This window comes from Pelobates fuscus, chromosome 6 (genome assembly GCF_036172605.1).
Source record: "Pelobates fuscus isolate aPelFus1 chromosome 6, aPelFus1.pri, whole genome shotgun sequence".
Classification (NCBI taxonomy): domain Eukaryota; kingdom Metazoa; phylum Chordata; class Amphibia; order Anura; family Pelobatidae; genus Pelobates; species Pelobates fuscus.
The window spans coordinates 66,932,933-66,959,590 of NC_086322.1; the positions used below are offsets into that span (position 1 = coordinate 66,932,933).

Here is a 26,658-nt window from a genome sequence, read left to right on the forward strand (position 1 = left end):
CACACATGCAGAGTATGTACTGCCGAGGTGAATACTAGTAATGGAATGCACGGTGCGTTCCACCCACGGCGGACCTCCACGTGACCGGAACAAGGAAGTGGAGTGCGGACGGACGAAGATGCATTCCACCGATAAAAAAACGCAAAATTAATACACAGACAACTATATAAGTTGCGACTAGTTCCTATCCAGTAGAAGGACCCTGTCCTTTCTGAGGATAGGAAATAGCTTGCTCAGTGTGAGAGAGCTAGTTCCTATCCTTCTAGAGGACCTTTTCACCCCCTACTGGTCAGGTCCTGTATAGGGATAGGAACTAGACGGTTCACAGTGAGTTATCTAGTTCCTATCCTGGTAAAGGACCTTTTTGCCCCTAGTGGTCAAGTCCTGTATAGGGATAGGAACTATCCTGCTCACAGTGAGAGAGCTAGTTCCTATCCTGTTAAAGGACCTATTGCTCCATAGTGTTCGGGTCCTCTTAAAGGATAGGAACTAGACGGTTCACAGTGAGAAATCTAGTTCCTATCCTGCCAAAGGACCTTTATAGCTCCAGCTTACACAGGTCCCTTACAGGGATAGGAACTAGACGGTTCACAGTGAGAAATCTAGTTCCTATCCAGCAGAAGGACCTTTCTAGCTCCAGCTTACACAGATCCCTTACAGGGATAGGAACTAGACGGTTCACAGTGAGTTAGCTAGTTCCTATCCTACTAAAGGACCTTTTTGCCCCTAGTGGTCAAGTCCTGTATAGGGATAGGAACTATCCTGCTCACACTGAGAGAGCTAGTTCCTATCCTGCTAAAGGACCTATTGCTCCATATTGTTCGGGTCCTCTTAAAGGATAGGAACTAGACGGTTCACAGTGAGAAATCTAGTTCCTATCCAGCAGAAGGACCTTTATAGCTCCAGCTCACACAGGTCCCTTAAAGGGATAGGAACTAGAGGGTTCACAGTGAGTTAGCTAGTTCCTATCATGCTAAAGGACCTTTTTGCCCCTAGTGGTCAAGTCCTGTATAGAGATAGGAACTATCCTGCTCACACTGAGAGAGCTAGTTCCTATCCTGCTAAAGGACCTATTGCTCCATAGTGTTCGGGTCCTCTTAAAGGATAGGAACTAGACAGCTCACAGTGAGAAATCTAGTTCCTATCCTGCCAAAGGACCTTTATAGCTCCAGCTCACACAGGTCCCTTACATGGATAGGAACTAGACGGTTCACAGTGAGTTAGCTAGTTCCTATCCAGCAGAAGGACCTTTATAGCTCCAGCTCACACAGGTCCCTTACAGGGATAGGAACTAGACGGTTCACAGTGAGTTAGCTAGTTCCTATCCTGCTAAAGGACCTTTTTGCCCCTAGTGGTCAAGTCCTGTATAGGGATAGGAACTATCCTGCTCACACTGAGAGAACTAGTTCCTATCCTGCTAAAGGACCTATTGCTCCATAGTGTTCGGGTCCTCTTAAAGGATGGGAACTAAACGATTCACTGTGAGAAATCTAGTTCCTATCCAGCAGAAGTACCTTTATAGCTCCAGCTTACACAGATCCCTTACAGGGATAGGAACTAGACGGTTCACAGTGAGAAATCTAGTTCCTATCCAGCAGAAGGACCTTTATAGCTCCAGCTCACACAGATCCCTTACAGGGAACTTGCCCTAGACAAGTTAGTTCTCCTACAGAAGTATTAAACATCATTCCTTTCCTTGCTATGCAAACATATCCTATGATGGAGGTTTTTAATCTCCACTCAGATTTACCTCTAATACTCATCTGATAATCGGCTTGTGTAGATATTAATTGTTCAACTGCCTCAGAACCGGACATTACCTCCTTTGCTTCCCAAGGCCATTGGTCTCCCATGTTAGTACCTCCACACACATAGCAGTTGGTTACATTAAGACTACCAGCAATACTTTCAGCTAAATCTATAAACAGGTTTTTAGCGTTATGGGGAATCTTATCATCTACACTCATCTCTTCATAAAAAGAATGAAATACCTGATGAGTTTGGGATGCTACAGTATCGGTCTCTATCCCTATAAACAATATTGTCCCAGGGTCTAAACCCATCCCATATATTTGAAACCCAAATAAGTTACCATATCTATCTAAGAATTGGTCAGGATTATTTATAAGAACTGGGTTGCATTCCATAGACTTACAATATGGTTTGGTAGGCAACTTAGTAACAATCATATCCTGGTCTGCTGTCTGTCCCCAAGTTGCCCACCCCACACAAGACCAATATGGGCAAAAGTTATATTCCCTATCTGGGCATCTCGGACTCACATACTTGTTTTTCCTACTGGGACAAATATACTTATCGTTAGACCCATACGTTCTCTCCCACCTAAGATCCCCACATACATTCCACGGCTTTCTACCACTTGATATCGCTTTACAAGCATCAAATAGCAGAACACCCGAAGAATGTACGGTTTCTAACACAGTTTTATTTATTAGGGTCCCCTGAGGATCTCCATTCCTGAGGGTCAACCAAATTGTACGGGGTTGATACTCTGGATTGAAGCACCTAGGTTCTCCTACTCCTAAATGGCATACACTATACTCTATATTTAGATATCTACACCTAGACACATCACCTTTACACTCATATTGTGAACGCCAAATTAGGGTCTGGGAAATATGATTACCTGTTCTAGTAGTCTTAATGCAAACCTCACAGCTAGGAGTGTCGGTACCTCTACCTTCCTGAACACAAAAAGACATATAAATAAACATCATTAGCACATCTTTCGTCGGCTGCATCCTCAGTCTTCGTCTGTGCGATGGCACCTCAGCTTCCAGGATGTAAGGGCTGCAGGGAATGGAGTTCTGCTCGTCTTCACAGGGGTCCCTTCGAGACTTTCCTGACTTTTTATAAAACGTTGGTGAGCGGACAGGCTTTATTATGGCCGTCTAAGCACTCACTTACCAATCTCTGAAACAATAATATTTGTAATCCACAAGGTTTCCTCGTCACTCCGACTGAGTCGTGCGCTTTAACCGGATCTTGCAGCGATTCTCTGGATCTGTTGTAGCTTGCCAAGAATCTACTGCTGCTGGTTTAACCCTGGAGTGATGAATCCACGGAGTAACTTCGGCCACTTTTATTGCTGTAGGGGTAGACAAAAGAACAACATAAGGACCCCTCCACTTAGGCCCTAACGGTATATTATTCCACTCTTTAATCCACACTTGGTCTCCTGGATGGTAACTATGAACAGGGGGATAAATATTCACAGGTAATCTATCTTGTACCCATTTCTGTACCTCCTCCATAGTTTTACCCAACTCTACAACCTGTTGCCGGGTAATTCCTTCTCCCAACTGACTCAAATCCCCCCCTTAAGTTACCAAGTACAGGAGGTGGACGCCCATACATGATTTCAAAAGGAGAGAGACCCATCCTTCTGGTAGGTGTACTTCGAATACGCAACAGAGCTATGGGCAAAAGCACATTCCACTTGAGTTGAGTTTCCTGACACATCTTTGCCAACTGATTCTTAATAGTTCTATGAGTTCTTTCTAGTTTACCAGAACTCTGAGGTCTATATGCCGTATGAAGTCTCCACTTAATACCAAGCATATGAGTCAGTTGTTGTAGGCACTGGTGAACAAAGGCTGGACCATTATCCGATCCTATTGAGCAGGGTAGTCCATATCGGGGTATTATTTCTCGTAGCAGGAATCGCACAACTTCTCCTGCTTTCTCGGTACGAGTAGGACATGCTTCTACCCAGCCTGAATAGGTGCACACAACTACCAGTAGGTAGCGATGTCCACCAGATTTAGGCATAACTGTATAGTCAATTTGTAGATCGGACATAGGGAGTCCCCCCATATACTGAACTCCTGGTGGCTTTACTGGTCCTTGCCTTGCATTATTTTTAGCACATGTTACACATCTTCGTACAATGGCTTAAGTTAAGTTGGACAATCTTGGTATGTAGAAATGTTTTCTGAGAGATTCTTCTGTACTATCTCTTCCAGAATGTGTCCCGTTATGATAATTTTGGACAATTTCTACCGCTAGTGATGCTGGAATAACTATTCTCCCATCTTCTAACTGATACCATTTGTTCTCCAGGTATTTTCCAGGTTCCGTCTTTAACCACTCTTCTTCTTGAGCTGTATAAACTGGAGTCCATTGAGACAGTGGAGTCGGTATAAGAGCAGCTATATGTTCCACATATTCCTGTCTTCCTGATTCAGCGGCACGCTTAGCTGCATTATCTGCCATCCGATTTCCTTTGGTTACATCACCATCGCCTCTCAAATGCGCTCAACAATGTATAATACCAACTTCTTTTGGTTCCCATACTGCTTCCAATAGTTGTAGTATTTCAGCTGCGTACTTGATTTCTTTGCCCTCTAAATTCAATAGTCCTCTTTCTTTATACAAAGCTCCGTGGGCATGAGTGGTCAAAAACGCATACTTGGAGTCCGTGTAGATGTTTACTCTTAAACCTTCAGCCAATTGTAACGCTCGTGTTAGTGCTATCAATTCTGCCTTCTGTGCTGATGTTCCTTTTGACAGTGGCCGAGCTTCTATCACCTTGTCTATCGTTGTTACTGCATATCCTGCATAGCGAATCCCTTCTTTCACATAACTACTGCCGTCTGTATAATATTGGACATCAGGGTTCTGGATGGGAAAGTCACGGAGATTTGGTCTACTTGAAAATACTTCATCCATCACCTCCAAACAATCATGTTGACTTTCAGTAGGTTGTGGCAAAAGGGTAGGTGGATTTAAGGTATTGACAGTCTCTAAATGCACTCTTGGGTTTTCACACAACATTGCTTGATACTTAGTCATGCGGCTGTTACTGAACCAATGATTGCCTTTGTAATCTAACAACGTCTGTACTGCATGTGGGACCCGTACATAAAGTTCTTGACCCAGAGTGAGTTTATCGGCTTCAGCTACCAGCAGGGCGGCTGCAGACAAGGTGGAAGACCACTGGCCACTGCATCTAGTTGCTTAGACATATAGGCAACAGGTCTTTGCCATGATCCCAAGTACTGTGTCAATACCCCCACAGCCATTCTTCTTTGCTCGTGTACATATAGGTAGAATGGCCGTGTGTGATCAGGAAGACCTAATGCTGGGGCACTCATCAAAGCCTTCTTCACATCTTCAAATGCCTTTTGCTGTTCTGGAGTCCATAGGAAGGGATCGTGTTCTGTACCCTTGATAGCTGCATACAGAGGTTTCGCCAATATCGCATAACTGGGAATCCATATCCTACAGAAGCCTGCTGCCCCCAAGAATTCTCGCACTTGTCTTCTATTCTTGGGTATTGGTATTTGGCACACAGCTTCTTTTCTCTCTGGCCCCATTATTCTTTGACCTTCAGAGATATGGAATCCCAGATATTTGACAGTTGGCAAACACAACTGAGCCTTCTTCCTAGACACCTTGTATCCTGCCTTCCAGAGAATGTGTAGTAGATCGTGTGTTGCTTGCTGACATATTTCCCTTGTAACTGCGGCTATCAACAAGTCATCTACATATTGTAATAGTACACACTCTCCTGGGGTGGACTTGAAATCCAGTAAGTCTTGACTTAAAGCTGAACCAAATAGGGTAGGTGAATTTTTAAACCCTTGGGGCAGTCTTGTCCGCGTCATCTGGCGTTTCGAGCCCGTTACAGCATTTTCCTATTGGAATGCGAAGATACATTGGCTTTCTGTAGCAATTCGGAGGCAAAAGAAGGCATCTTTGAGGTCTAAGACTGTAAAATAAGTAGCCCCACACGGAATTAAAGCAAGCAGGTTATAAGGATTGGGCACAACTGGGTGTATACTTACAACCGCATCATTGACTGCTCTCAAGTCCTGCACAGGGCGATACTCATCTGTACCGGGCTTTTGAACAGGCAGCAATGGGGTGTTCCATGGGGAAGTACAGAATTTTAGGATACCATACCGTATGAACTTATCCAGATAAGATTGAATATTCTTCTTAGCCTTCTGCGGGATATGATATTGCCGTAGGCTCACTGGATAAACCCCAAGTTTTAATTCAATTCGAATGGGTGGAATATTGCGGGCCAGTCCTGGTGGGTTGTTCTCTGCCCAAACTCCTGGTATGTTGAATAAGGATTCATCACTCTTAGGGTTTTGGCTAGTCAACGCTGTATAAAGTCGCCACTCTTCTTCCTTTGGGACTGATAAAGTCATAATACCTGAAGGTCCATTAAACTTTAAAGATGTTGTCCCATTTGGTAGGAACGTTATCTGCGCTCGTAGTTTTGATAGCAAATCACGTCCCAACAATTGGACTGGACATTCAGGCATATAAAGGAATTGATGTTTCACTACGTGGCCTCCCAATGTACATTGTCGACTTTTAAGAACTAGTTTTGCAGCACTTCTTCCAGTTGCTCCTATTACGGTGATAGTTCTTCCAGATGGAGGAGCAACCAGGTCAGTCACCACCGAATGTTCAGCACCAGTGTCGATCATGAACGCACTCTTTTTTCCCCCTATTGATACTTCGACCATAGGCTCCGCTCGGCCAAGGGGGATGGAGCCCGGTCGGTATCAATAGTCATCCATGACCGTGTCAGCCAATCCCACAAAGTCCCTATCTTCTCTATCGCGGGATCTCTGCGCTGCGGGATAATACCTATCTTCTCTTACACTTCCTCTATTACCATTACTCCCTCCGGGGCCTCCTCTACCTCTCGCTCTACCTCTAAAGTTTCCATATCCTACCCTGGGTTGGTCTCTCTCATACTGCTCCCTTTTTGGACACTCGCTTCTCCAATGCCCTTCTTCTCTACAGTATGCACACTGATTCCTACTCAGGGGTTCCCTATTCCACTTACTGTCGCCTCTATCTGGTCCCGTCTGTCTACGCCTGCGATCGCTACCGCTAGCATATCTGCCTTTTTACGCATCTTGCGCTCTTCCTCTTTCTTACTCTCTGATTCCCTATTCATGTATACCTTATTAGCTACCTCCATTAGTTGGATGATGGACATTCCTACAAACCCTTCTAACTTTTGTAGCTTGCGCTTAATATCTCCGTAGGCTTGGCTGACAAAGGCAGAATTTACCATTCGGAAATTCTCAGGGGCTTCCGGATTATAGGGGGTATACAAGCGGTATGCCTCCAATAATCGGTCATAAAAGACACTGGGCGGTTCATCACTCTTCTGTATCACCTCAGCCGTCTTAGACATATTTATAGCTTTCTTCCCTCCGGCTTTCATGCCAGCAATAGCGTTTCTATAGGCTTTTAGATGAACCATATCTGCGCCATTAACATCCCACTCAGGATCAGCGTTAGGATAATGGGCTGTGGCCCATGCTGCTGGATTAGCTTGATTTAATGTACGGGCTTCTTCTTCCAGCACTTTAATGGCCGCTTGGTTTATCCTAGTCCTCTCCTCATTGTTAAATAATGTCATTAGTAATTGCTGGCAATCAGCCCAAGTAGGATTATGCGTCTGGACTATTGAGGTGAACAGGTCGGTCATGGCTTGTGGTTTATCAGTGTACGAGGAATTATGGGTTTTCCAATTTAAGAGATCGGTAGTTGTGAACGGGACGTATACGAAGACTGAGTCAGCATACACCATTTGACCTTCATCATTAAGGTGTGCTGCGCCGGGAGCCAAACGAAGTGGCATCTGATAATGCTTAGGTTTTAGGGTACCAGTCAGTTGTCGGGTTAGGATAGGGGTTCGTTGAGGTGCGTCGGTTAAGGGTTCCAGTCGAGGGGTAGTAAGGCATGGGGATGTGGAAGCTTCATTGTGGGGAAGGTCGGTGAATAAAATATTCCGGGCCGGGCTAGAGGAAGCCTGACCGGAAGCTTGACATGGCGCCAAATCAGGATATGTGGGTTTAACGGGGGTTGGTACCGGAAGGGGAGGTTTAGCAATGAGGGGGATGGACTCTGAACTAGAGGAGGAAGTAGGTGGGGACAACGGGGACAGGGGTGTAGAACTTCCTGTATCACTTCCTCTTCCTGTGGAGGAGGAGTAAGGGGGAGGCATAGGGGTCTCGGACTCAGGGGGCGTGTCCGAAATGGGCGTAACCATAGCCCTAGTGGACAAACGAGTCCTGGCCACCATGAGGTGACATTGCTCCTCGTGGCATACTCGGATCCATCTTGGCGCGTCGTTTACGGCCTGCCTCCAACAATCAATGTATGGAAACTGTCCATAAAGTTCAGGCCTACCTGATACAGCCACGTGTACACGCTGTACCAGATTTGGATCCAAACTGCCACGTGGCGGCCATGCAGCAACCAAAGTAGGCCATTCCCTAGTGCATAGTGTAATTAAACGTACAGAAGACATCTTAACCCCAAAATCACATTTTGTAAATCCCTTTTTAAAATTCTTTATCATGCATCCTAAGGGATCCAAAATCGTCGAATCCGACGCGCCCATACTTAGCAATGGAGCGTCGTTTCCAACAAATACTATACACGCACTCTTATTCAACAGTCACACCCGTTCCCTCGGCAACAGCACCACGTGGTACAGTTACCAAGTGAAACGTACACAATAAAAACACTCAGGGAATTCCCATACACACACAGCTGTTACACTAGTCACTAAATAATCAATATTATGCCCTTTGGCGAAACTATACAGTCACCCACGCTATAATTCCCTATATATGAATTACCCGTCTATAACATACCCCAGTAACATCGTCTTTAAAAACAGTAGTTGGGGGGCGGAGCCTGAACGCCGAAGTGAACGGTCGCATGTGCCTGTAGCTCCGAGCTTCACCCGGGGAAATCAACGACTGGCCCTCACCCCCTCACCCTCCAAACGACAGGAAAGGTCCCCGAGATTACATGGGACGAAAAACTAGAAAAACGGTACCGGGCAAGCCCACCCCAGGGCTAACGATCGGAGACATGTGGCGGCAAGCAAGCTACGCAAGCGGGCCCAACATGGCGGCTCTCCATGGCGGCTGCTCCGACTTTTCGGATGAACTGTCTGAGGATGCAGAGGACGAACATCTACCTGCTCCTGCCCCAACGCAAACGCCTAAACGCAGCAAAAAAAGCGCAGATTCTGAGCCGGTCACCACGGCGATCCTCAAGTCTCTATTAGCAGACTTGCAGAGAAATATCCTAGCAGATGTCACGGCGCTTCGAAATGACCTACAGGGCCTGACAGGCCGCATCGGCACATTGGAAGGGTCCACACAAGCTCAGGCACAGAACATTGCCACGCTACAGCAGGCAGTGCACGACCTCCAAATGCAGACCCAGAAGCTAGAAATCCGCTCTGCGGCACAAGAAGACTCCAGACGGAGACACAACCTGAAAATCAGAGGGGTCTCTGAGGCAGTACCGGAGACCGAGCTGCCACTGGTCATGAAACGTCTGCTAACAACCATCCTCCCGACCAGGCAAGCTAAAGAGATCAACCCTGCAGACCTCTTTCGGATCCCCAAGCCCGCAAAAGCACCAGCCACTGCCTCCAGGGACGTCATACTTGCGTTCCGAAATGGCCGAGAAAAAGCTGCAGTACTCGCGGCCCTGCGAGGGAAAACGCCCCTCCATTTTGAATCCATGGAGCTGACGTTCTTTGCCGATTTATCCAGCAGCACCTTAGCCTGGCGTCGGTCGCTCCGACCGCTAACCACCCTGCTTCAACGCCACAAGATCGGGTACCGCTGGCGACTCCCCCGAGGTCTCCTAATTCAACAGGGGGCAGACACACACCAACTCCACGACATCCAGGATGCCGCAGCCCTGCTACAGACCCTGGGCCTACCGCAGGACTCACTCTTACAGGGGGGACCACCTACCCCCGCTTCTACCACCTGCAGCTGGGACCCAGCGAGGATCACGCCATTCTTCCCCACGGGCGCAACACCGGACTCCTATGCAACGGTCACCACCTAGATGCTGCAGACATCCCTGGCGGCTTGCTGGAAGGCCCCAGGACGCCCCATTTAGTAGGGACACTGGGGATCCACGACAGGACTCACCCACGGTTGGACAGCTCAGTCACCCCACGAGGGGGAGTACGACTCACCACACATCCACGCCCGCGGCCGGCCCATAACAAGGGCATAGGTTGATAACGACAGGGCAACTCACCGCAGCTCTGCGTTCCACGCTGCAAGCCCTCTACTGCCAGAGGACACGGACTAGCCCCTGCCGAACTCACTTACCCATTTTCAACTATTAGCCTCATTCGATTTTTCGTTTTTTACCTCTCTCCCCATTCTCTTATTTTATTTTACTAGGCTGTCTACTACCTGTCTTTCCTATAGAGCATTTAGGAGGTCCCAGGACTTCAATGGGCTTAAAACTGTTTATTTTTGTGCAAAGTCTTATTAACATATTTGCATGCTAGCATTCAGCCACACTATAATACAACCCTGCAGGCAATACACTGTGTCTAAACATGCGCAGCTATGAATGCAACACTGTTAACTTGCTTAGCACACTCTATGACCGTTGAACTAACCTAGACTGTTGAAAGACACAAACGCTTACCTCACTTACCTAGCATATATTATAACGCAATATGTCTTACTCTAGATGACAGTGGCCTTACAGCCGTTTGCTGAATGTTCACAGTTTACCACACACAAGTGGAAGTTAACATGTTAGCTTATAGATGCTCACTAATATGAGCTACTGGAGCCACCGTAAAAGAATAATGCTCAGTTTAGTTTTTATGTTGGTTACCATTTTGGCTGTTATATGGCACATACGCTCTTTTTTCTATCCTGCATATTTGACCAAGATTGCGTCTAATTTTTGACACACCTAATACCACTGACGTGCTGTATCATAAACGATCTGTAGTAACCTGGCATAACCGAACCATACTACAGCAACATGATATATCTCAACTCAGCTTATTCCTAAGCTAGTCTTTTTTATCACAATTCCATCTAATTCCCGATACACCTAATCGCGCCTCATCACACTGGCGTATTGTACTAAGCTATATAAATGATCTATATTAACCTGGCCTAGCCAAACCATACCACGTCACACACGGTATGTCTTAGCTCATCCTGTGGTTAGCGGAGCATGTTGAACCAAACCCAAGTCTCACTCTCAACATAATTATAATGCGTAGTTCTCAACTAGCCCACATTGGAGCACCTCGCTCGGTATACGCCTCGCACACAGGCCAATGGTGACCGCTCAGCGCACCACTGCGCTCCAACTGTTTTACCATCACTCACGTCTCTAGCCTAACATTACTAAGCGAAGAGCTCAGTTCCCTTTTGGTTTTCTTTTTTTTTTTACGTGTTACTGAACCTAGTATTTAGCCAAACTGACTAGTTAGCGCAGATTAACTCAATAACATTGACTGTAACGAGCAACGCAATGACGACCCATGTTTTGTTTTTACAATCATATATAAAAATGTGCACTGTACAAAGCCACTACTGTACTATCGTGATGATATGTTTATGTTTATGACTGCTATTGTGGCAAGGTAAACTGTTTTGCATACCCTTGCACTCAAAAATAAAGAATTCAAAAAAAAAAAAAAAACAGTAGTTACAGTACGGTTAGCATAGGTCAAGGTACAATTTAAGGTCACAGTACAATTAATAGTGGTTATGGTGTTAAACATGCAATAGACAACAAGTATTAGTATTTATATACAGTGTCAGTAAATATACAGGGTTATGGTACCGTGCACTATAATACAGCTACACACTATTAACACTCTCGCTAGACAGCAGAGCTCACGCTATCTAACAAGATATACACGCTACTAAACAATCTTTAACACATATACAATTCCCAACTAATCTATTGGCCAGTACCTTGATGGACTACCTAAAACTATCTACATCCGTTTTGGTTAGCCACACTGCCCAAGCACCACATATAGCGAACTAGAGGGCGGAATTCACAACAGAACCCTCTTAGTCTATTTACTCTATCAAAAGTCTAGTGGGTTCCAAATTTACACGCCTTCCCACTTAGCCAAGATAGGTTGAGAGCTAGCGGACCGAATTTACACTGACGCCGCTAAGTCTCCCGGTCCCTCCGACCTAGCGAACGTAATATACACCCTAGAACGCTAGTCTAGACAAGACACCGGTGTCCGGCTAGGGCTATTTACACAGAACCCCGTCTGACTCCAAACCAAATTAAACGGTCTTTCTAAAGAGCGTTCAATTGAGCGGTGCGCCTTCGCTCCTTCCCTCCGACAGAGGGGGCAGATTCCAAATACAATTGAAACCCCTTATGGGCCTACCGCACAATCGGTATACCCCTAGTGGGTCCGCCGTCTAAAACAGCGGTCGTCTTACCTCCTCGTTCCTGAACTTGAGTTCACACTCATCAACGGGGACACCCCAGCACTTACTACGTAGAGGCCGATGATCTCCTGGACAACAGGCCAGTGGCGCAGAGACGAAGGGAGGTCCACGCAGAAGTTCAGGGGTGCAGCCGTAGAGAACTTGGGCAAAGATAGACCGTCTCACGCCTCTGCTTCTCAGCTACCGTTGAACGATGAGCTTCCCGGCCAATGCACCAAATGATACCGGAGAAACTGACGGAAGCCAAGCACAGAGAGATGGACACAGGTTTCTTCAGGAAGGAAGAGATTCTTTATTCGATTCACCGATCGGGACTCAGAGGGACTAATGTCACCAAAAACAGCAGAGATCTGAGCCCCGAACAATAGTGTAGGTCCCTTATATAGGCATATAACTCCACCCATAATCAGCTCCACCCACACATACTCTTATCCAATCAACTGAACAAAGACTAACTTCCTGTTTGACCACATGGCTTGCCCAGCACAATGGAGGAGGGGAATACTATATCCTATATTCTTGCACATGCTCCGTACACTACTGATTGTATCATTGCCACGTGCAACCAACCGACCGATACATCAGTATATGCACGTGCACATACCACGTGGCAATCTCGGCCTACTGAATTTATTTTTACCGAGATTCCACCACATTACAGTGATAGGAACTAGACAGCTCACAGTGAGAAATCTAGTTCCTATCCGGCAGAAGGACCTTTATAGCTCCAGCTCACACAGGTCCCTTACATAGTTTTTATACTGCTAATGGACTGTAAACCTTAAGCTAATAGTGATCCTTTACAAGGATAAGAATTCCTAGTTTTTATACTGCTAATGAACATTTATTGATTGCAAACTTCTCAGCTAGAGGGAATGATGTGGAGCACAAGACAGCACGTACTGAGATCTGAGTTTGTTACATGCAAAGACCTGCTACAGCCCTTGCGGCTCATGATAACTGGATGCTGCGGGCCGGTAGGGAGACTGAGTTGCTCCCAACTTCATAAAGCTGTAGCAGTGTGGAAAGTGGGGGACAGTGCTTATGTGGGTGCAGGTCAATTTGAAAGTAAAGGGATGCAATTGCTGGCAATGGAGAAATTGAAGTGGGCAGTATATAGACCCACGCAAGGTGAGGGAAGATATATGGCACTGTGATTAGATACAACACCCATATTCATGTCATTGCTTTGAAATAAAATTCACATAAACACACTGAACTGTTAATGCTGAGATTTTCTTTTCTTCTTTTGACTTCCGCAGTGTCATTATATACCTATATTTATTGTTTAGTTTATGGGTACTGGTCTGGTTCGTTTCTGACTCCAACATTTTTTCATTTGTCGTGGACTCATAGAGGGTGATTTTGTCCATGGAGCGGCAGCCGCAAGTGTCAGGAAAGTGAGGTGCTTTGGCTGTTATATTTATAAAATCCATTGCACTGGTTTTATACTTCACACAGCACATTTGGCTTCTGAAATTGAGACTCTGCCACGCACAGTTTGGTGGAGATTATTCTAGATAATTCCTAGAGGAATTCTAGGCAAATAGCACCAGAGCAATCCCTACTTTTGTCATGACTTCATGCTGGAAATTGGAGCACACTAAGATTGTGCCACTATTGGGCACCATTTCTTTCAGCACCACCTATAAAAATCCTGACACATTGCCCTTTAACTTTACACCTGTGTGGTCTTTCTATTTACTCACAATCAATCTTCATCTGAGGTGCAGAAACTCCCGGCTGTCTTTAAAAATTTTGTAGAACATTTGTAAAACTTGGTGTACCCCAGTTGCTGCAGAAAATGGCACTATCTCCTATTCAAGTATTAACTTTTTCCTAGTCAGCCATATGTTTTACAGATTAAATACGTGTTTACATATTTAAAAAAAATAAAAATCTTCTTTTGCAATGGTTTGCCATTTACAGGCTGGTGTAGGCCATTTTGTTGCTTATTTTGCAAGGGATGTGGTAGCTTGTTGTCAGTTGGCTGTAATGACTTGTGGTTTTTTTTTATGGGTATTTTTATACACTTTGATAAGGACATGTTAGCCGAAGATTGTGAAAAATAAAGAAAACTGGTTTATTTTATCTGACACTTTGTAAAGCGGAATGGGTACTGTGTTTACTACTCACATCTGCTTGCCATGATTTGAAAGGCTAGAAATATCGTAGAAAAATTGTTAATTATTTATTTTCATTTTATTTATTCAATATTCTTCCATCTACCCTGGACTCACTGTGTCCTTCCACCTTAAACTGTGTGGTCTTTAAACATCTAGCAGAAGAAAAATGCAGTTATTGACCATATTTTCTACCATGGATATTCTACCTTGCTTTTAGGACAATATACAGCTGTGCTAGTTCACATCACCTTTGTACATGTCCACTACACAATACTTTGAAGGCAGCATCTTATGCCTGGGCTCCTATTTCACAAACCACACCTGCTACTATGTGGACTTAATCCGCGGTTAGTTAGGAGTCAGGTTGTTGTTTTTTCTAAAACTAACAAAGTTATATTTTCAACAACAAAAATATAATTCTTAAAGGGACACTGTAGGCCCCAGAACCACTACAGCTTAATCAAGTGGTTAATTTCTGTTCAGCTGAATCATAAGAGTAACAACATGTACATTGAAAGGACGTCACATACGTAGTATGGCACATGACCATCTTTGTTCCCCCTCTTCTAGTAAGACCCTATCGCTACACCCTCCTATTCTAAGAACACCCTGCCTAGTAATGCCCCCTAGATAAACTTAGAATCAATTTGTTGCATATTTTATGCTGTTAGTTAATAGTTGTCAATATTTGATTGATAATTAATGATACTCCCACTAGACCCCCCCTAAGATTTATAAGCAGTGTTCTGTTTAATACATCTTGGAAATTTACTGAATCAGACTCCTTTGTATGGTCTCAAGAGTGTCTCCAAATACTTGAGGTCGTGGTACAGTTTGGTTAGAACTATAAGACCATGGCAGGTAATTCTGCTGATCATCAAGGACAGGACATGTTCCAACACTTAATATCGTGATTCTGGTGTCTATAGCTTGTCCCTGCAGGGTTTTCAATGTAAACACTGCCTTTTGAGAGAAAATGCATCTCTATGAGTAGATGGTGATTGGCGCAGTGAGGCATTTTTGCCACGCATGCGCAGTAGTCTCCTAATGCTACCCTGTGGGAAGCAATGGACTGGTTCAGATCATCAAGAATGATTATTAGCCATTGAGGCAGGGCCAGCCACTGCGAGCCAACACAGCGTGGGAAAAAAGGTGAGGGCGCCAGTCATACTCACTGACAGACACACACACTCAGTGACTGACAGACACACACTCACTAATTTGACACTCACTGACAGACACACACCTATCGTACTGTGCTGCGGAATTTGTTGGGGATTTATAAATACTAATAATAATACTGGCGCACACACACACACACATTCTCTCGCACTCACAAATTATTAGTTTTTTAATTTAATGGCACCCAGCCTCCCTACGTTCCTTTCCCTCGGGTCCAGTGTGGGGTTGCTCTGCCTCTTCGCGGGCTGGCTTCCGGCATCACAGCAGAGCAACAAGATCACAGCTCCTTCACCGCCCCCTCCATTCTCCCTCAGCCCCCTGAACGCACTGACAAATACCCAAGCGCCAAGAGAAAATTCCTAGTCGCCATGGCGATCTGGCGCCTGGGATTTGTTGAGTCTTGATTTAATCTATTAGATTAATATACCCATGTGACTAAAAAGTAATTGTTTGGTTGTGGGAGACTGTTCCTGTCCGTGAATTCCTATGTGCTATTCTCATGTTTTGCCCTGTATTCATATGCTTTGCCTGCTCCCCTTTCGGGAGCGCCATATGAACGGGTTCCGTTCACCTCCTTAATGGGGACCACCACGAAACCACATTTAGAATGTTGTTGTAGAACGTTCAAACCGCGTTACGAGGTGTCAAAACCACAGACCGCAAGGGAAGCCTTGGCGCGTGCCGACCCTGGGTGACAGCCCGTTCATTAGACGAACGTCATCCAGGGGGAGCATTTGCTGATTCCAATGCTCCCTGGCATGCTCACACCAATCAATTAGAATGTTGGCAACTCGCAACATAAGTGTGAAACCGCAAGGGAAGTAATTAATGAGTGCTTCCCTGGGTGGCCGCCATTCGTATAGACGAACGGCATCCAGGGGGAGCATTTGTGTGGCCAAATAAAGTGGTTGTTGTACCCCTGGAACAGTGTGTCGTCCAGTTACTAGGGGAAAATGGGTCTCTTCATTCTGCATCAGTTGATGTAACCAGTCGGGTTACCCTCGGCCCGCTACAGAGACTAACATGGTTTCCCACATGAGAAGAAAAACAGTATAGGCATATAGTTAAAAGAAAACAAACAGATTTTAATTTAAATTTCTTTTTTTATTAAAAGTAAACAGGAATAAAGTTTAACATTGTGAAACATGTACAGTTGTTGCTTTATTCTATTCTATTCCCATAAACATATTAAAAGGATAACTCCAGAATGAATGAACACTGATATAAATAATAAAAGTTAAATTAAAAATATATATTTACCGTATTTATTGGCGTATAACACGCACTTTTTCTCCCTGAAAATAGGGGGCAAATGATGTGTGCGTGTTATACGCCGATATACATATTTTTCGCTCCATAAGACGCACTTTTTTTCCCCTCAAAAGTGAGGGGAAATGTCTGTGCGTCTTATGGAGCGAATGTGAAGGTTTACTTACCTGTCTTGAAGCGTGGGCCGGTGTTCAGCGCTCACCGCGGTACTGGAACTTCAATTTCAGGTTCCGGCGGGACTGAAAGGAAGTGCGCACTCAGTGTGCACACTTCCTTTCAGTCCCGCCGGAAACCGGAACCTGAAATTTAAGTTCCTGTACCGCGGTGCGCGCTGTGAAGCCGGCCCACGCTTGAAGACAGGTAAGTAATTATGGGACAAGGGGAGGGGGAGAACACTATGGGATGACGGGGGGAACACTATGGGAGGGTGTGGAAAATACTATGGGAGGGGGGGAGAATACTATGGAAAGGCGGGGGGGGGGGAACACTATGGGATGAGGGTGGGAAATTTCCTTCTTAAAATGAGGTGCGTGTTATACGCCGGGGCGTGTTATACGCCGATAAATACAATATATTACAGAAAATCTAACTAATTATGTTAAAAAAATTTCATCAAGTTTCAACATGCAGTAGTAAAAAACATTCATTTAATTTTTAAAATACTTCCTTTAAAATTTTTTTATTATTAAGCTTCTCAAGGGAGGTATACTCCTATTTTGAGTCCCCCTGAGAGAATTTTATTGGACAGTTTTGGTGATACATTGAGCACATGCACTTTGCACAAAGTGGATTGACCTGCAGATGGGAGTAGCAACGCACACTCCCAGGCAGTCCGCAAGGAATGGGCGCTCACACATACGATAGGTGGGTGGTAAAGACATATACACAAATACATGAGATACAACACTCAATGATGAGTGGACATTAGATTAGGGTAAACATTTATTTTTTTTAATAAGGGATATTTTTCATAAATATAGAGTTAAAATTATACAATTTATTTGTTAACAGAGTTTGAGAGCAAGCTTAGAAGATCAAGTTGCTAGGTCCCTTACTCGGGGCATAAGTGCCCCTGAATAAAACAGTGATGTGGTCTGTGGGTGACACTCACACTGAGGCAGTGCTGGTGCTAGACTATTTTCCACCCTAGACAAGACCAGATACTTGCACCAGCCCCAAAAAACAAAAATCGCCAGCTTTGTGTGTCTCTCTGTCCCTCTTAGCCCTGTGTCTCTTTGCCTCTCTGTGTGTCTTTTTATCTCTAAGCCCTTCTGTGTCTGACACCCCAGCCCTTCTGTGTGCCTCTTTGTCCCCCTTAGCCCCTCTGTGTGTCTGTTCCCCCAAGTTTGTCTCTTTGCCCCTGCGTGTCTTTGTCCCCCCAAAGCCCCACTGTGTCTCTTTGCCCCCCCCACAGCTCCCTTTGTATGTCTTTGTCCTTCCATGTGTCTCTTTGCCCCTCTGTGTATCTCTTTGTTCCTCCAGCCCTGTGTGTCTTTATATCTCCCCCAACTCTTCTGTGTGCCTCTTTGTTTAGCTAAGTCCCTCTAAGTATGCTCCTCCTTGTCTCTTTGTCCCCGCCAAACCCTCTGTTTGTGTCTTTGCCACCTAAAGCCTCTTTGTGTGTCACTTTGCCCCCTGTGTATCTCTTTGCCACCCCTGCCCCACTATGTGTCTTTTTGTCCACCCTCAGTCCCCTATGTGTCTCTTTGTCCGTCCGCTCTTTTTGCTGTCTTCCTCCTTCTGCAGTGCCAGCTTACCTACTTGTAGCCTGGTCGAGTGAACTGTGGTGGAGAATCTCTGTATCCACTATTCTGTCTGGGAGCACTTCCGGTTAGACTGGATAGAGGATACAGAAGATTCTCTACTGCGGTGCCTTGGCCACGCTACATGAAATGATTGGCAGGAGGGGAATGAGTGGGACAGAGACACACTGGCTGTGCGTGGCTGGGAGAGAGACACGCTGGCTGTGCGTGGGTAGGGGAGAGAGAGCGACACACACACACACCGGCTGTGCGTGGCTGGCAGAGAGAGCGACACAAACACACAGGCTGTGCGTGGGTGGGGGAGAGACACGCTGGCTGTGCGTGGGAGAGAGAGAGAGAGAGAGAGAGAGACACGCTGGCTGTGCGTGGGAGAGAGAGAGAGAGAGAGACACGCTGGCTGTGCGTGGGAGAGAAAGAGAGAGAGAGACACGCTGGCTGTGCGTGGGAGAGAGAGAGAGAGAGAGACATGCTGGCTGTGCGTGGGAGAGAGAGAGAGAGAGACACGCTGGCTGTGCGTGGGAGAGAGAGAGAGAGACACGCTGGCTGTGCGTGGGTGGGACAGACACACTGGCTGTGTGTGGGTGGGTGGGACAGAGAGAGACACACGCTGGCTGTGCGTGGGTGGGGGAGAGACACACGCTGGCTGTGCGTGGGTGGGAGAGAGAGAAAGAGAGACATGCTGGCTGTGCGTGGGAGAGAGAGAGAGAGAGACACGCTGGCTGTGCGTGGAAGAGAGAGAGAGAGAGACACGCTGGCTGTGCGTGGGTGGGACAGACACACTGGCTGTGCGTGGGTGGGAGAGACAGACGCTGGCTGTGCGTGGGTGGGAGAGACACACGCTGGCTGTGCGTGGGTGGGAGAGACACACGCTGGCTGTGCGTGGGTGGGAGAGACACGCTGGCTGTGCGTGGATGGGAGAGACACACGCTGGCTGTACGTGGGTAGGAGAGACACACGCTGGCTGTGCGTGGGTGGGAGAGACACACGCTGGCTGTGCGTGGGTGGGAGAGACACACGCTGGCTGTGCGTGGGTGGGAGAGACACACGCTGGCTGTGCGTGGGTGGGAGAGACACACGCTGGCTGTGCGTGGGTGGGAGAGACACGCTGGCTGTGCGTGGGTGGGAGAGAAACACGCTGGCTGTGCGTGGGTGGGAGAGAAACACGCTGGCTGTGCGTGGGAGAGAGAGAGACATGCTGGCTGTGCGTGGGAGAGAGAGAGAGAGACACGCTGGCTGTGCGTGGGTGGGACAGACACACTGGCTGTGCGTGGGTGGGTGGGACAGAGAGAGACACACACTGGCTGTGCGTGGGTGGGGGAGAGACACACGCTGGCTGTGCGTGGGTGGGGGAGAGACACATGCTGGCTGTGCGTGGGTGGGAGAGAGAGAAAATGGTTGTGCGTGGGTGGGTCAGACACACTGGCTGTGCGTGGGTGGGAGAGACACACGCTGGCTGTGCGTGGGTGGGAGAGACACACGCTGGCTGTGCGTGGGTGGGAGAGACACACGCTGGCTGTGCGTGGGTGGGAGAGACACACGCTGGCTGTGGGTGGGAGAGACACACGCTGGCTGTGCGTGGGTGGGAGAGACACGCTGGCTGTGCGTGGGTGGGAGAGACACGCTGGCTGTGCGTGGGTGGGAGAGACACACGCTGGCTGTGCGTGGGTGGGAGAGACACGCTGGCTGTGCGTGGGTGGGTGGGAGAGACACACGCTGGCTGTGCGTGGGTGGGTGGGAGAGACACACGCTGGCTGTGCATGGGTGGGTGGGAGAGACACACGCTGGCTGTGCGTGGGTGGGTGGGAGAGACACACGCTGGCTGTGCATGGGTGGGTGGGAGAGACACACGCTGGCTGTGCGTGGGTGGGTGGGAGAGACATATAATCGTCCAGCGTGCCGGTTTGGCGGTGTGGGGAGCCTCCCAAGGTGTTAGCCTTCTTGTTGCGGACCATTTTGGAGGGCTCCATGATAGAGGTGCGGATTTTTCGCTGATTAAGGGCCGGGAGGTGAGGAGCTCTGTTTTCAAGCGTCCTTCTCCATGCTCAGTCCGGCCACGCCCCTCCCCCCCCCCCCCCCAGTGAGTATGCTTATTAATTGTATATTTACTAGAGGTTTGTTATCAGAGCACTAATATTTATAATTTTCTAGGTAATGCGACTTTTATTGCTCTATGGATGTTTTCAGTGCACACAATTGATTCTAGTATGATCTTGTTATGTTATTATTAAAACATTGTACAAGCACTTGAAGTGATGATGTCAATTCCGGAGTTGGTAACACCTTTATGCTGATGGCCATCAGCTGCAAGAGGGCTTTTTAAGCAGGCACATCTGAACATGGATACAGGTACCCTTGATAAAGGCAGCCAGTTGGTGCCGAAACGTTGGGGGGTTTGGTGACTCGCGATTCTGTCTTGTGGCTTGTAAGAACTTTTTTGGTATTTTACCATTACATTATTGTATTTGTCTTTACTTCTGTCATTGTGTTTATTTTTTTGTATGTTTTTACTTTGGTACTTTTTGTACATAATAAGGCTAGTTTTTTGAATTTGTTGTAGTGTGCATTCTATATTATATACATATTTGAGTTATAATAATAATTTTGGAATATGAGTAAATGTATGAAGGGCGACATGGACAGTGACCTCCTTGAACCATAATGTATGCAAAGTTGTTAAGGCTCATGGAATCATGGAATGTCTCTTTCAAGAAATGTTTGTCCCTACATCAAAACAAAGGTTCATCCATATAATGAAAATAAAAAAAAAATATTAAAGATAGGACACAAATGTAAGCTAATTGAATGCAGTGCTTAAAATGTGAAATTGTAACATACAGATAATTTGCTCTTTCATTTCATTAAAAAAAATATAAATGTAATTTCAATTAATGGTTATATAAAGTATCTATTCTCAGTAAAGTGATCCTGTTTAGGAAAATATTTCTTACCTTAAATTACCCATTATATATTGAATACACCATATATCACAAAGAAAAATACATGATGTACTCAATGGAACATATTGAGATATATTAACCTCCATTCCAGCGCCAACATCTTCAGAACTTCATGGGTGTTGCTCTTGATATAGCACTGTCAGGTCCCCTCTCCCCTTACCTGTCAGCGAGCGGCGTCCTCTCTTCCTGACACGCCGCTCGCGTCCTCCTCTTCTCCTCCCAGCAGCAGCATGTAGAACGCTGCACGCTGGGAGCCGGCACAAATATCTGAACGCCGGGGTCACTCACGTGACCTGGCGTTAAAGCTACAGCACAATAATCACAGTGGGAGGTATAGATATCCCCCACGTGTGATTGTTAATTCTGATTGGAAGTTATCCAATCAGAATTAAGCACAGGATTTAAATACTTACCTTTCCTGTCTCTCTGTGCCCTGTTGTGGTCTTTGGTTACCTGTATTGCTGTTTGCTTGTGTTTCTCTCTGGTTACCGATTATTTGGCTTGTTTCTCCGACTCTCCTGTATTCTCCATCCCTTTGACCTCGGCTTGTTTCACGTTCTCCTGTTTTCTGGCTCCCCTTACTCAGCTTGTCTCCTGACTATTCTTGGTGTGCTTGACCCGGCCATTCTAAGGACCGGTACTGCACCTTTTCCTCTCTGTGACCTGTTAGCGTGTTAGGTTCCCAAAATTGTGACACCCACCCACCTCTCGTCCTTCCACAGCTCCTCCTCATTTGTCCTGTTTGGTAACGCTTTCCCAAAAAGGGCATATGTCCTCAGTGACATAGATACTCTGGCTTTGGAGTGATGCCACTGTTCCTATACTCTCTAGACAGCGCTAAAAGCTGTTGTGGATATGCTTGGAAGAGTAGGAGAACTACCTGTGGTAGGACCATGCTGCTCTCCCTTGTCAGTCAAATTATCAGCATAGAGTCTATGCCAAAGATTTGACTATAATAAGGGAGAAATACCTATGTTTAGCGCATGAGTGGTTTGTGGTTGATAGGTATACTTTAATAGTAACTTGACGTTTCCATATAAATATGACTTATACTAAAAGAGAGAGGATTTGTTGTATGTACTACTATTTAAATACAATTTAATTTTCCTACCTATTTTTTTTTATTGCTTGAAATAGACTGAGAAAAATTTAGAAGATTGCATAGAAAGTGTGGAAGAGTATTTCATCACAAATCTGCAAAAACTGCATGCGAACAGGTAAGGACCAAACCCTGAAAATAATCAGAAAGTTTGTCCAATATAGAGTTGTAAAGAAGTACAATTAAAACAACACATAGGAATAATTTCAACCGTAGCCATAGGCCATTCCTTTTACTAACAGTCAGTAGATATTTGCAGGGGAAAAAATACCAACTGGTTTCCAAACGACATGTGAAATTTGTTTAGTTCCGACGTAAATTCGAACGAATTTCGTCAATTCGGACATTCAGATGCTTCAGAATTGCCGGAGTCCAGAAATGCCGAATTACTGAATTTCGGAAGTGCCAAACTGAACCAAATTGGCGAAGTGCTGAATTTCGGAAGTTCCGAAGTGCTTTGGATTTCTGAAAGGTTGCAAAACAAGAGAGGGAGGGAAAATGATGTGACTGATGACAGGAATCTCGACCAATAAGCTAATTCCTGGCACAGGGAGCCCTATAAATGTGTAAGTGGTTATGGTGGCAGTCCAGGCACCTACCCATACCTCCCTCCAACCTTACCCCTAACCTAACCCCACCCTTATACCCTAACCCTACCTCTACGCTATCCCTAATCCTACCCCTATCCTATCCCTACCCCTAACCATACCCCTAATCCCACCCCTAACCCTATATCTAACTCTACCCTAACCCTACCCCTAACAATACCCTACCTTAACCCTATCCCAAGCTCTACCCTAACCCTAACCCTCCTCTACCCCAACCCTACAGATGTGTAAGTGGTTGTGGTGGCAAGAGAGGGATGGTTTTGAATGTCTGAATTCCCGAAGACATGAATTCCTAAAATCCCAAATTCCCGAATTGGCAAATTGCCGAAGTCCCGAATTTCAGAAGTGCCGAACCGACCAAATTTTTGGCCCATGTACATCCCTAAATTTCAATTTAGCTTTAGTCATAATCTTTTAACTTGAAAGACATTTAATTTTTAGGTGTATTTTAGTAATCTGAATTGTTTTAGTCTGCTAAATCTCCAGTATCTAATGGGTCTAGTTATAGCCTCTATCTGTCTCATTTGTCCCTTCCCCAGCCATTCTGGGTGTCTCTCCCAAGCCCTGGTCTGTCTCTTTTGCCCCTTCCCCAGTGTCTCGTTGTGTCCCCCCAGCTCCTCTGTGTGTCTCTTTCTCTCTACAGCCTCATTTGTTGTCTCTTCCCCACAGCACCTTGTCCCTTTTCCCCCAGCCCTTCTGTCACTTTTGTGTCCCTCCAGGCCCTCCATGGATCTCATGTCTCATGTCTCATTCCCCCAGCCCCCCATGTGTCTCAATTCTCCCCCCTCCACTCTTCCACATGTCTCATCCCCCCCAACCCCTCCATGTTTTAATTCCCCCCCCAGCCCTACTCATGTGTCTCACTTCCCCAACCCCCTCATGTTTCTCATTCCCCCAGACTTCTCTTGTGTCTCATCCCCCCAGTCCCCTTATGTGTCTCATTCCCCCAGCCACCTTATGTGTCTCATTCCCCCAGCCACCTTATGTGTCTCATTCTCCCAGCCCACCCATGTGTCTTTTTCTCCAAGTCCCACATCTGTCTCATTTTCCCAGCCCCCAATCTATCTCATTTTCACAGCCCCCAAATCTGTCTTATTCCTGCAGCCTCCCATGTGTCTTAATCCCCCAATCCCTCATGTGTCTGATTCCCTCAGTCCCACATGTGTATAATGTTCTCTCTTCCTTCTGCCATGTGTCTTACCCACTAGTGTTCATTTTGGCAGCAAATTACAACTAAAATGGCTTTTTAGTCAAAAGACTATAACTAAAACTAAATTACATTTTAAATCTATCCATGAAACCAAACTGTATCCATAGCTGCAAGTTACAGGTTTTTTTTTTTCTTTGATTTACATTTTCCAGTTTTTTAATTATTTTTGGGGAATTTTGTTTTGATCCTTTTTTGATTCCTTTGGGTACTAACTTTTTTTTATTTTTTCACTACGTAAGGATCATTGCAGGATAATAGACAGCAGGAACTAAACAGTGCTCCATTGTTACATATTAATAAAAAAAAATTTGTGGCGGGGTGTACTTATGGTTTCTTTCGAAAAATGTTGGCAAATTTTGGTTTATGGATAGGTATATATACACCATCAATATCATACTTCTATTGAATTGCTATATATTGTTATCTGTTATGTTGGTAAGGGTGGCTTGTTCAAGTTTTCAGCACTTTAAAAATTCTAAATAAATATAAATAAGCATAAATAATTGGAGAGTATAGTATCAGTTTTTTTTATTTTTTTTTAAATATATTTTAAGGCATTGTTTGGAGTGTATGCCCTGATACCAGCACCTGTAGTCAATAGAGTGATAGCAGCATAACTTTTTTATTTTTTTGCATTTAGTCGTATTTTAGTTATCTAATTGTTTTAGTTTTTGTCTAGTTTTAATCGACTAAATCTCAAAAATTTTAGTCGACTAAATCTGACAAAAATGGAAACATTCAATTACAACTAACACCTCTGTATAACATCTTTGATAAATCATTTGATAAACCATTAAAGAGTTGAAAGTTTAAAGATTATGAAGGTGTGTCCATTTATAAAGTATGCATACTATATATATTTGTTATGTGAATAAAATACAACATTATGCAGACTTTCATAATATACACCTTGGATAACGTGTTTGTTTTTTGTTTGTTTTTTGTTTTTTACAGTTGGAAACGCCTCAAGAACAAACTTTTCATGCCCAATGGATCTTATAAGATGTGGCAGCAAGTGATACAGTCTATAAAGACTCTAGCCAAAGACAGTGAAGGAGATAACCACAGGGAACAAATAGCCAAGTTGAATATCATGGTAATATTTCCCATTTTAAACTTTTATTGCTATACCAGTAAATTGGTGCAGTAAGGATATTGCATAAATCTGTCAAAATGTTGCCTCCTGTTACAGCATGAGCAACAAAAGTATGCTAAATACAAAAGTATCCAAGTTCGTGGCCTCAAATTGCCGGACTTCATGATGGCCCGGGGTTATAGGGAGGACCTACTTGAACTCTGCCTCTTGCTGACTAGCAACCCCCTAAGCATGCCAAGCCAGGGCATCGGATTATCTGGGACCTGCACCCCAAGCATGATATGCTTGAATACCCTCTCTCCCCCCCCCCCCCGCCTCGATTTCTCTCACATATCTGCCTGTACCCACTGATCCACCAACATAACACAGCACAGAGCAGACATACACCGGATACATGACAAGCACACACTTGGCACTACTACACACTGGCACTGACAGATGCACCCTCGCTTGAAACACCTACCTACACACCTGTGAGAGGGAATAGCTGCTGACCCATACTGCATAATCACACACATTTTGATTCTGAAAAATATATAGCCCACACATGAAGTCTGAGCAAACCATACGCAAGCTCTAGCCTGTCGCGTTCAATATATAGTTGTACCTGCTATTGGTTTCTGTTTTACTCTCTTGTTTATAATATCATAATAAGGTGCTAGTTTAACCTGTTATCCCAAATATATTGCATGGTGCTATGCCAGAGGAAGGCCGCACCTCAGGCATTTTTGTATTTTTCTTAAGCACAACAAAAATGAAAAAATAAAATTACTGTAATTCTAATTCTTAATACAGTAAAGGGACCGTAAAATATTAAATTACACGTGTTATACATGTCCCTTGCTACCAATGATTGAGGAGAGTCATGTTAATAGGCAGGAGGTGCATCTCTTGACAGGTTGCCACCATTACTCTATCTTTTACTGACCTGTAGGACTTTCAGCATGATGGTGGGAGCTGTGATGAGGTATAAACTGCGATACCAGCAGCTGTGGGTGGAACAAAAAATATTAAAGAACAATAAAATAATAAACATCAAGTAATGTATATTATAACAAACCAACACT

At 45.2% G+C, this 26,658-nt stretch overlaps 1 protein-coding gene across 1 annotated transcript in view; it reads left to right on the forward strand.

The window, feature by feature from the left end:
* Positions 1-25,645, forward strand: part of LOC134615225 (uncharacterized) — a 167,828-nt gene extending 142,183 nt beyond the window's left edge. The window contains exons 21-22 of the mRNA XM_063459717.1: positions 22,716-22,795; positions 25,450-25,645. Coding sequence (XP_063315787.1) covers positions 22,716-22,795; positions 25,450-25,645 — 276 coding nt within the window. The remainder of the gene's footprint in view (positions 1-22,715; positions 22,796-25,449) is intronic.
* Positions 25,646-26,658: the final 1,013 nt, after the last annotated feature.